Source organism: Psammomys obesus, unplaced genomic scaffold, assembly GCF_907164565.1.
Source record: "Psammomys obesus unplaced genomic scaffold, mPsaObe1.curated_primary_1811, whole genome shotgun sequence".
Lineage (NCBI taxonomy): Eukaryota > Metazoa > Chordata > Mammalia > Rodentia > Muridae > Psammomys > Psammomys obesus.
In genome coordinates, this window is record NW_026593286.1 from 11,956,962 (window position 1) to 11,968,816 (window position 11,855).

The 11,855-nt window shown below is 34.2% G+C and overlaps 1 protein-coding gene across 2 annotated transcripts in view; it reads left to right on the top strand.

Moving 5' to 3' along the window:
- The first annotated feature begins 225 nt into the window (after window positions 1-225).
- Window positions 226-11,855, top strand: part of Cul3 (cullin 3) — a 58,000-nt gene continuing 46,370 nt past the window's right edge. Inside the window, exons 1-2 of one of the 2 annotated variants that reach the window (XM_055616532.1) lie at window positions 226-423; window positions 1,589-1,684. In XM_055616532.1, coding sequence (XP_055472507.1) covers window positions 226-423; window positions 1,589-1,684 — 294 coding nt within the window. The remainder of the gene's footprint in view (window positions 424-1,588; window positions 1,685-11,855) is intronic. The other variant, XM_055616533.1, reaches the window with a different exon arrangement.

Consider the following 11,855-nt stretch of genomic DNA (forward strand, 5'->3'; position numbering starts at 1 on the left):
TTTAGTATACTTAGGAATAGAGGAGGAAGTTTTAAAGGATTGAATAAGAATATCTCTATTAGCTCAAGCAACTTCAGGTATATCCCTTATTTTGCTAAAATAAAACTGTTGTTAATGTATATATATAAACCATGCAGGTTTGTAGTCATAGTCAATTTTATGATATGAACAAATACAGAAATATTTTCAACCTTTTCTTTTCCTTCTCTCTTTCGGATATTGCAGATGACCATGGATGAAAAATATGTAAACAGCATTTGGGACCTTCTGAAAAATGCAATTCAAGAAATCCAGCGTAAGAATAACAGTGGTCTTAGTTTTGAGGAGCTCTATAGAAATGCATATACAATGGTTTTGCATAAACATGGAGAAAAGCTCTACACTGGACTAAGAGAAGTTGTTACTGAACATCTCATAAATAAGGTACCCAATTTAAAGGACTATTGCTAATACAATTTAACTGTGGAGAATCCTTATACTGTTGTATTTTGACAAGAACATTCTTTTCAAAGTTATAGGAAGCCTATATTTAATACGTGACTGTATTGTAAAACCTTACTAAAAACCTATAACTGGCTAAGTCACAATTAATGATGGTTGAGAGGAGATGAAGTTTGTGGTCTGTGTTGAATAGCTAATCATAATTAATGAAGCAAACATTTTGAGTGATTTACAAATGCTTATTTATTAAATTTTAATTATAAGTAATTACTCTTCTTTAAGTAGTTTAACCAGCCTTTTAAACTTCTGTTTAATTTAAATTTCCTCTTCTGTAAATTTAAGAATAAGAAAAGTATATTACTTTAAAATATTCTCAAAGATTTTTTTCAGTAATTGAAGTAGACTACTCATTTTAGCTAAGGTTTATTGTAAATGTGAAATCTTTAAAGTAAGTTATTGGTTAGCATTTTAAGGTGTTCTCATTGAACAGACTGCAAAAAATTTAATTTCATTCATGAAATACCATTACAATGTCTTTCTTTAAGATTGTCAAATACAATGTGACATATCCCAGACTCATTGATACTTTTTATGTGATAATTCATTTCTTGAATATTTATGGGGGGGAAAGGCTAGAAATGTTTTGAATAGTAAAATAAACTCATATTTTTAACCCGTACATTTGTCTACATTTTTGCAAATCATTCTATTCCTGGTTTTTATTCATTGCAATTGTTATTGAACAATTAGAGAATAAGGTTTACCTTTCATTTACCCTAAATTATGTGGTTTCATTTCTCCTGTGAATGAGGAAGTTCTCTTACATATCCAAAGAGGTGCAAAGATAACTAGTCAGTTTTAATGTTAGTGCAGTTCCATGCTACCATCGTATTCAGATTTCACTGGTTGTCCTATGTAGCAGTGATGTCCTCTACAGTAATTTTTTTCTGATCTATGATCCAATCCTGGATCATATACTAAGTTCCTCAGACTTCGTCTGTCTGTACATTGGCATTTTTGAAGGTTGACGGTCAGTTGATTTATAGATTGTCCCTCAGTTTCTGGTTTGTCTGATTGTTTCCTCATGACTAGTTTCAGGTTGTGCATTTTTGGCAGGAATAATACATAAGTGATGTTGTGTCCTCAGTGCATCACATCAGGAGGCACATGCTGTCAGTTTATCCCATTATTGGTGATGTTAACTTTGATCACTTGGTGTTCGCCAGATTTCTTCACTGTAAAGGTACCATTTTTTCCCTTTGTAATTCCTAAGTAATCTGTTCAGTGATATTTTGATACTGTATGAATGTCCTATTCCTGTAGAAACTTCTCTATATGGTGGTTTCAGCATTCATTGATGGTTCTTTGATGAGTCATCACTGTAGGGTTGCAAAATAGTATCTTTCTGTTCCTGTCTGTCTTCTAGAATTTCTTTCTCTGGAAGGTAGAATATAGAGCTTACATGAGCTAGGTAGTTTAGTATTTCATGACTTTAAGAGGATTATGTTAAATCATGCAGTCAAGTTTTTATTAAATACCTTTGCTTGCTTTACAATTTTAAAAATGTGGTAGATGACAGAGATAGTATCCCTTCATGGGGTTGTTTTTACTTTGATGTGAGAGATGATACACTTTCGTAATAGTATGAAACCCATTAAGTGGCAAATGAGTAATAGATAGCTTAGGTATTACGTGAAGGAAAAATTAAACCAAGCTGTAAAATTTCATGAAAAAAGGAAATTCAACCGAGTCTTTAAAGAAAAGATTGAGGGATGCATCCGAACGCTGTGGGAGGTACTCCAGTACAGTATATGGTTTTGAAAAGAAGAGCTGCTTACTCTTAGGGGAAAAGAGGATAGTGACTGAAGAGGTTTATAATTATAGGATTATTGAATTATTATATGGCAAAGAACATAGGAAGAGATTAAGAAAAATTTAAAAGCATCACTAAGGAATTTGACTTAAAAAGTGGAAGGATTTAAGAGCACAAGTGGGTGCCAGTATAACAATATTTGGAAATTACTAATATAGAGATGAAATATGAAATGTAGAATTTGGAGGGTGTTTATTACAACCAGAAGAAAACCTTGAAAATTTTGAATTAAAGTATAGACTAGGAAAGAGTGAATGAAAATAAGACAGGCAGAATTAGTTTGCTGGGGAAATTGTGGTATACTCAGAAGGAGTATGGTGGCATCAGATTAGAAAGTGATTTGTCGCAGGTAAAGGCAGAGATTCAATTTCTTGTAGGCTATTTTGACAGTTTTCATCATTGGAAAATACTTGGAAGTCATTTTACATGTGAGTCATAAGATCTTCAAATACAAGTACATTTTTATAGATAACACTTGAAAACTCAGAACAAGATGGGGAGATTTGTATTTGGTAGTGTGTACTGAGGAGTAAGCATTGGTTTCAGAGAATGAAATGACCAGAGTCAAGGGATGAGTGTTGAAGAGGAACCTTATAGGTAGTTGTTGGAAATAAGATTCAAGAAGTTAGTATTAAAGGAAAGAGAAGAGTGGAGTGTTTGCTTAAAGCTACTGAAGGGCAAGAGGATTGGAATACTGTGGGGTCAAGAATGATGAGGAGATAAGTTGAAGTTATGTTCACATTTGTGAGGGAATAAATACTGATCAGAACTTTTTCTTGGTATTTACCAGTGTTAGACCTACCCCTAGTGGATAGGGCTTTCAGATTAGTTGAATATAAGAATTAACTAATGTCTTTTGAAAATGAATAGAAGAAGCCAGGCACAGTGGCGCACACGCAGGTGGATCTCTTGAGTTGAAGGCCAGCTTGGTCTACAGAAGCAAGTCTAGGACAGCCAAAGCTATACAGAGAAACCCTGTTTCAAAAAAACCACAAAGAAAAAGAAAATGAGAGAAGATACTTGACAGGTCGGTGTGAAGCCTATACTAAAGAATTAGTGAAGGATTTTACTAGGAGTTGGTCAGAAGGTGTAATTTGTAGAATTACTATTATTTTAAACAATGCTTTGTAACTTGGGCACAGGCTCACATGACTAGAGTCATGTGTTGATGAAAATTGGCTTGTGGAAGAAGTAAGGAGATAAGTGAGAGGGTGAGGTCAGTGGTTAAGTGAATAACTTTTTTAAATGTGATTATTACATAATGAAGTTATAAGATTAATATTGCCATGAGAAATGTTAAGAGATTTTAGGTTAATGCAGTCCCATAACTGTTGTCTCATCTTGGCTTGCCACTGCAAATATCAAAGCTTCAGATGCTATACAATCCAAGACCAAGATATTAATGGGTTCATTTCTTGGGGAGGACTGTTTGCTTTGTTTGCACATAGCTTCTTCCTTGATGTATCTTCAAATGGCAGAGAGGCGTTGAATCATATGCATGAGGGTTCTACCCGCAGTATATTTGTAAAGGACATGCATTGAAGTTGATTATTCTAAATTTTAAAGTTAAAAATTTAAGGTATATACACTAAATTCTGATTTTCTTATGCATCATCTTTAATATGTCTCTAGCATCTGAAATGCTGTTTTTATTTTCCCTACATTTAACTAGCTGTTTCTAGTGAGGAAGTGCACTATTCCACACATCAGTCTTCTGTGTTTCAGATGAATTAAGTTTGAACCTCTGCTAGTCTCTTTGCTTTCTTTCAATTTTGTCTTTTCTATTTACATTCATTTTTATTTTTAGGGGAAAAAACGTAATAGCTGCAAATAGAGTGTTATTACATAAATGGGCTACTACAAAAAGATAACTGTTATTAGATAACAGAGGTCAGTATACAGTAACTCAAAATGTTTATCACTGGGTGGAGGAAATATCAGCTGATTAAATTTTTCAGCAATGCTTAAATATGATATATTGTGCACAAGTATATTGTGCATGGAAACCAATATCACCTACCATTGCATTGCATTTTCTTGTTGCCTATAGTTACATGAACTATCTATATAACATCGATAAGATAAATAGGATGATAGGCAGGCAGGCAGACCTTTAGTGCCATTGTTAAGGCTTACCTTTACAGATTGAAGACTTAGGAAATTGAATTTTTACATGGAGTCAGGGCTATTTTTGATGAAGTTTTTAGTACTTTGATTTTGGAATGAAAATATTGAATACTTTGATATAGTTTTTGTTAGAGTAGTACAGATAATGAGAGTAGATGAAGAGATGTTGTAGAGAATACATAGGCTGGAGTAGCTGATTATTAATTTAATAAAAGTTTCCAAAATTGAAAAAAGGCCCAAATAATCCGAGTGTTGTCTCTAGTCGAGTGCTGATAATATATTCTATCTCTAGAATATTTCCTGATAGGAAACTGTGACTCAAAGAAATTAGTGAAGTGCTCGAGAACACAAAGCAAATCTTGGGGGGGGGCGGGGTATGAGGCCTTTGTGCCTTCCCATAAGGAAAATACTATCTGATTTTAGTTAGCATGAAACTTTACAGTTTCTAGCAGATGTGTTCTCATAAATTTCCTTTCAAAGAAAAGAAAGTATGGCTAAAAAATATTCTTGATGCTTTCTATATTTAAGAAGTTTTACGTATTAGTTTGTGAGTACCTCAGAAGTATCCTTACAGCTTGTCATTAGAGATTTCAGTATACTGGATATATTTTTTTTAATTCTTTATTAATTACACTTTATTCACTTTGTATCCCCCCTGTGGTTCCCTCCCTCCTCCCGTCCCAATCCCTCCCTTCCTCTACCCCCTGCATGCATGCCCCTCCCCAAGTCCACTGATAGGGGAGGTCTTCTTTTCCTTCCTTCTGATCCTAGTCAATTAGGTCTCATCAGGAGTGGCTGCATTGTCTTCTTCTGTGGCCTGGTAATGCTGCTTCCCCCTCAGAGGGAGGTAATTAAAGAGCAGGCCAATCAGTTCATGTTAGAGACAGTCCCTGTTCCTGTCACTTGGATACTGAACTGCCATGGGCTACTAATGTGCAGGGGTTCTAGGTTATCTCCATGCATAGCCCTTGGTTGGAGTATCAGTCTTAGGAAAGACCCCTGTGCTCAGATTTTTTGGTTCTGTCTCTCTCCTTGGGGAGTTCTGTCCTCTCCAGATCTTACTGTTTCCCACTTCTTTCTTAAGATTCCCTGCACTCTGCCCAGAGGTTGCCCATAAGTTTCAGCATCTCCATTGATAGTCTGCAGCTATCCCAGAAGCAGAAAGATGCACGCGGTATATACTCACTCATATAGACATATAATATAGGATAAACCTACTAAAATCTGTACACCTAAAGAAACTAATCAAGAGGGAGGATTCTTGTTAAAAAGCTCAATTCCTATCCAGAAAGGCAAAGAGGCTGGACATCAGAAGAAGGAGAAAAGAGGGAACGAGTCAGGAGCCTGACACAGAGGACCTACTGGATATTTCTTAATTGCTAGGCTCTAAGTTGAGTGTTAGGGATATAAAATCAAATAGTATTTTTGTTTTTCTGAGCCTGTTTCTGTCACACTCCTAGCTCTTCTCCTGAAGCACAGAGTGGTATACCGATTGTAAGTGAATGCTTATGGTGGGATTTCAGTGAAACGATTTTAAATAGGCAGCAGGACATTTTTTTATCAATTCCTAGGGTACAAATACTGATGAAATCTGCTGTGAATGGAGAAGTATAAGAGTTGCTAGTTTCTGGGAACAGTACAAGATAAAGTTGAGAGAGTCAGCAGCCATCATGCCAGACCTTGAAACTGCGGCGGAATGCATTGGTTCTTAATTATATGTATGTTATAAAGCCAGTTGTCGTTTATACAAGATGGTGACATGCTGTTGTATAAGTTATTAAAATCCTACTTGTGCTGTTGTTTGGAGAACTAAGAGGGTTTAAGAGTTCAAGTGAAGAGACTAGGCAGAAGTAATCTAGCAGTTGATGATTTATACCGGTGAGGATAATAGTATGCACCAGTATAAGACTTACAGAGCACAAAAGTTGTCAGATACCTGGCTTCTCACATGTATGATGTTACCTGCTGATGGTTGGTGTATAAGGAATTTAGAAATGTTGAAAGGCAGCTTTGCTTTTTGTTTAGCAATAGTGACCATTAGTCTCGCCAGTTGTAGATAGGGTAAGGATGAAGCCAGTTTCCTTAGGTGTTCCCTAATTGGGATGCTAATTATAACTGACAAGTCTCTGGAGTTGTCCTGTAGTTAGGGAATTATCCTACTGCCAAGCATCTATTTAATAAGTAATGTGGATGAAGCTGCAGTGAGGAAAGTACTAAGTTAAAATGAAAAACTGCATTTATAAGCCTAATTCTGCTGCTAGTAATCTTGATAAAATATTAGTCTTTTCTAGACTTTATTGATTTCTAAAATGAGGCTGAGGATAAAATTTATACTTTTTTAATCTTAACTCTTTATTTAAATAAGTGTTGTATGATAAATCTAGGGTTCTGTTGTTGGTTTCTTTGGTTTGTTTCAGTGACTTTTTAAAATTTTTACCCTAACATTTATTTATTTTCTCATCTATTTATCTTCTGTCTGTCTGTCTATCTATTTAGGCAGAGTTTGACTATATAGCCCTGGCTGGCTTGGAATTCGATGCGTAGAACAGGTTGGCCTTAGACCTACAGAGATTCACTTGCCTCTGGCTCCACTTCTGCCTTTGCCTCTGCCTTCTTAGTTCTGGGATTAAAGGCATGTGTCAAGTCAAGCTGTTTCTTTGTTTTGAGATAATCTCCCTGTATAACCCAGCTTGGCCTCAGACTGGCTCTTCTAAACTTCCTGTGTTGTTACAAATCAGTAAAATTCCAACCGTTCAATTTTACCAATCAAGACTCAGGAGCCAGATACTGGGGTGAAAGCCTACTAGCTCAAAGCACCCAGCTGACCTTCTTCCTCAGCTCTCATCCAAGATAGAAAAAGCTAAGAGCTCCTTCTTCTCCAAACTGTCTTAAATACCCTTCTCTCAAAGTCCTTCCTTTCTACTTAATCCCTGTTAGCTGATTTCTTCCCCAACCTCTTGACCTAAGGTTAACTTTTTTTAAACTCTTGTTTGCAGAAAGCTCTTGAATTAAAGGTGTGTGCTAGGGCTGAGCCATTCAACAACTAGAAACAGGTTTTTACAGTTCATAGTTTCGGGGTTCACAGTGGGATCAAATATCCTGCAACACTCCTGTGTTAGGACAATAGTCATGATCCACCACATTTGGCATATTTAGTTTATTAAGACTTGGAAACACAATTTGTGATGCCTTCTGCTCATATCTGAACCATAAATGGGTTTAGAGTAAAACCTTTTCCATTAAATCCACAAACACAAAAAAAACTAGTTTTGATGTGACTTTCTTACCATCTGTTTTAATACACAACATGTTCTTTGAGCTTGGCTTATTATTAGGGTTAATACTTTAATTAATACCTGATAGTATTAATTGAATAATGTAGTATTTTATGAATGAACTGTGAAAGCTTTGGACTGTCGATAGCTGAAGAAAAAGATGTTGACTTAAAATCTAGATGCTTCTTACTACTCTGCAGGCATTTACTCCAGTGGGTTTCAAAGTCGTCTTATCCAAGCATCTTGTTTGTTGAATGCTATTTTACTTTAATTAGAGGGGAAGAAGGGAAAATAAGGGAGATTCATCTTGTTCATTTTTCATCATTCAGAAAACTGCTAATTGAGGACCTAGTATATTACAGGCCCTGGTTTAGGCAGTTGTAGTCTGTCAAGCGAAGCTTACTGCTTTTGTGTACAATTAGGAGTTCTAGATCCACATGCTTGGATCTGTGGGTTGAAAGTAATTCTGACCTTACTTCTCAGTGCTGTAGTTTACAAATAAGGAATTTGGAAACTCGGAGGAGCCATAGTTTAAAATTTTAGGTGACTTTCTTTTTGGAATTGATTTGTAAATGCATAGCCTTACTTGTAGAATACATAACTTGGTTCCATTTTTTATTTTGTTATCCTATTTGGTAGAAAATTGTGTCTATATAAACCAGTGTCTCAATACCTTGATTTTTTTTTTTCCTCTCATACTTTAAGAGAGAAGAATTCATGTATTAAATGTTTTGTCTTTAGATGATTTAGGTTATATTTATGGGATGATACTAGTTATAGAAATGAAGTTGGTAACTTTTAAGCTTTGAAGTGTTTCCTAGGCCAGTTAGTTGAGAAGCCTTAACTTTTATATAAAAATTTGTTAAGTCTTCTCATTCTTAGGCAAATGTAAAGCAATGTAGAGGGATATTTTAATTTCATTTACGCGTAAAATACAATGATAGTAACTATTATGAAGACTACTGGTCAAACAAGGGGAAAAGATTTCCGTTAGCATATCTGCAGATTCATTATCACATTTTCATTAGTTTTAGTTCAGATGCCCACAGGTACTAAGTTTCTCCTGTTTCTTCTCAGCCATTTTAAAATGAGACAGGATGTCTTCCAACAAGATACTTTAATGAGGTAATCAGAATTGAAGGATAAATTATTCTTGCCTGGGGAATTAAAGGCAAAATAGAAAAAGGAGGTCAGTCTTGGACAACTGATTAAAAAGATTTATCATGTGAACAAAGACAAAAATGACAGTTCCGATAGACTACTACACGTAAAAGAAGTCAGATAGGCAGTTGCTCAGTGTGTAGGTGGTTGGAGTAGAAAAGATCTTAGAGCATCTGGAGTAATGAGCATGGCAAGTGGATTGGACTTCGAAAAGTACTGTAAGAGCTTTAGGTCTTAAGTATTTCTGAAAAAAAAAAGCCATTATTTTTCAATATTTAAAAGAAGGTGACTGCAACTGGAGCTGACAGTGTAAAATGCCTAGTAACAATCCTATTTCAGTGCTTCGCTGACTTTTTACCTTAAGTTCTTGTGAAGTTCTTCAGGCTGTATTACTAACTATATGTTAGTAAAATTACTTCTAGAAAAATCATGCATCAGTCAGAAAAAAAAAATTATAGTGAATATAGTTTTAAAGTTATTGGGATGTTTTTGATTCCTACCTTTATTTTTGACAGTTAGTGGAAAGTAATTAGAATATCATCAACCTAGCTAATATAATCAATGAGGTTTATGACAGATAGGAAGTTCATTCATGAAAAAGCTACACAGTGTAAATTTTATTCTCTTATTTGATAAATGTTTTATTTTGAGATACAGAAACCTAAAAAATGTAAGTGAATAATGGCAAAGATAGAAGTAATTGGAGTTCCAGCATTGTGCATTAACTCCACAAAGTATGAACACTTATCATGCTGACATTTCTGTTTTAGAGGGATAGATAGCAACACTTATAATCCTAAGTGCTGATACTGGTCATAATGTATGGATATGGTATATAACTGTATGTTGTTTCACAGCATTCCTTGGAAAAATGTGTGGAATAACAGGGACCCTACCTGACCATGTATGGTTAATAGAAGACTCAAGTTTATAAATAGAAACAGATGCTGTTTTTATACATCATGTAAATGTTGGATGTCATTTATTACACTGAAGTCATCAGATGAAATGATTAATATGTCTTAAAGTTTAAAAGCAGAAAAGTAATTAGCAGGCATCTAATGATTTTTAAAAATTCTAGAAAACTCCCTTCAAAATGATACAATAAAAATCGTATCTTATAAAGAAAGGGAAATCGTATTAGTATGGCATCTCAGTCAGGTGTGATATGACGTAGATGTCACAGTCATACTTATGTAAGAAAGAGTTAAGTGACTTGGTCAGAGACCTGTTATAGTGTTATCTGAAATGATGATTTTGGTTATTTTGGTTTCTCTGTGAAGATTAAAAATACCACAAATTTCTAGAAGGACAATATGCTGAGTTATGCCTTCATTGTACTTTCAATGTTCTTGGCATAATTAGCACATATTTTATGTAATTCATGCTCTCATTTTAATTATGTTCATATTTTTCAATGAGAGAAATATAGAAAAGATTTGTCTATATTTGGACTAAATAATGTCTTAAATTTTGAGTCTTGAAGGAAGTTCTCAATTTTTACTTCACTTTTGTTACTAATTGTATGGCTTTGTTACAGTTTCGGTAAACTTTAGAATTACAAACTTACCATTTTGTTTTAGGTGATGATTTCTGTTTTATCTAGACATTTGATTAAAATTGGTTCTTGGATTTTTTTTTTTTGCCTTGGGCATTAAAATTTTAAAACTGAGATTTTTATTAATAGTTAAAATTGTGTGTTGGAGTGTGGAATATTCTGTCAGAATATCTCCAAGGTCTAGATTTGTGGCCTAGCATCATCCTTCTTGTCCATCTACAGGAACTCTTGGAATGTAGAAACTCAAGAATAAAGAATTGGGCATTCTGTCAGATGTCTTGTCAGGTCCCATTTCTTCTCTTTGCCAGGAGTATCATTGACTTATTACTAGCTTAAGCATAGTTTGTGGGTGAACAGGTTTTATTACTGAAAAATAAATATTTCCTTTAGACTCAGTAATTCTACTTTAATGTTCTCTAAAGTTGAATTTTTTTTAAATGTAAGAAAAAGCTGTATTCACAGAAATAAATAATATGCAAATGTGGTTATAGTATCAGTTTAATATGTTGAAGTTATTTAATAATTCCAACTTTTTTTATATTTAAGTTGTTTTAAAAGTGCTTGTCAAATTGTAGTTAATGACAAACAGGTCCAGTCTGAGAATTTTATTACCACATTTTTAGTGAACATATAAAAATTGGCCTTTATTTCCACGTAGTTTTCTTTGATTTTTTAGCATATATACAGACTTATGCAACCACCACTACATTAAATGTGGAACAGTTAGTTCCTTTATTCCTAAAACTCTGATACCCCTTCATAGCTGTACACTCCTTGTCTCTTCATCTCTAGCAACTACCAGTCAGTTTTCTTTTTACTTTAATCTTGTATTTTCAAAAATGTCTTATAGCTGGAGTTACGGTTTAATACCTTTAGTGACTGGCTTCTTTGAGTGTAATTATTTTTACTAATTCAAGATGGAAGCACCATTAATTTCTTTTGTTAATGATCAGCTCATACTGTTGTCTCAGAGTATCACTATTTGCTCATCAATTTACCTGCATGTTTAATGAAAGATGATTCTTGTATATGGTTTTTTGAGAGCATGAATAAATTATAAATATGTGTACAAACTTTTTATGAATAAATTTTAATTTCCTGTGATAAATATTTAGAAATGTAATTGTTGGATTATATGATAAGCATTATATATTACATATTCCTAATTTGCTTTTATTTCCTTTAAAGCTTTGTCAGCTTTTGGTACTGTCAGCTTAACTTTAGCAATTCTATCATGGTTAGTGATTTTTCATGCTGGTTTTAACCTGCATCCTTGAAAAATTGCCTTCTGCTTTTCCTCTTTTGTGAAGTACCTGTTGAAGACATTTGTCCCTTTTTAAAATTGAATTCTTTGCCTTTAATGAGCTGCATGCTCTATCTATCTATCTATCTATCTATCTATCTATCTATCTATCTATCT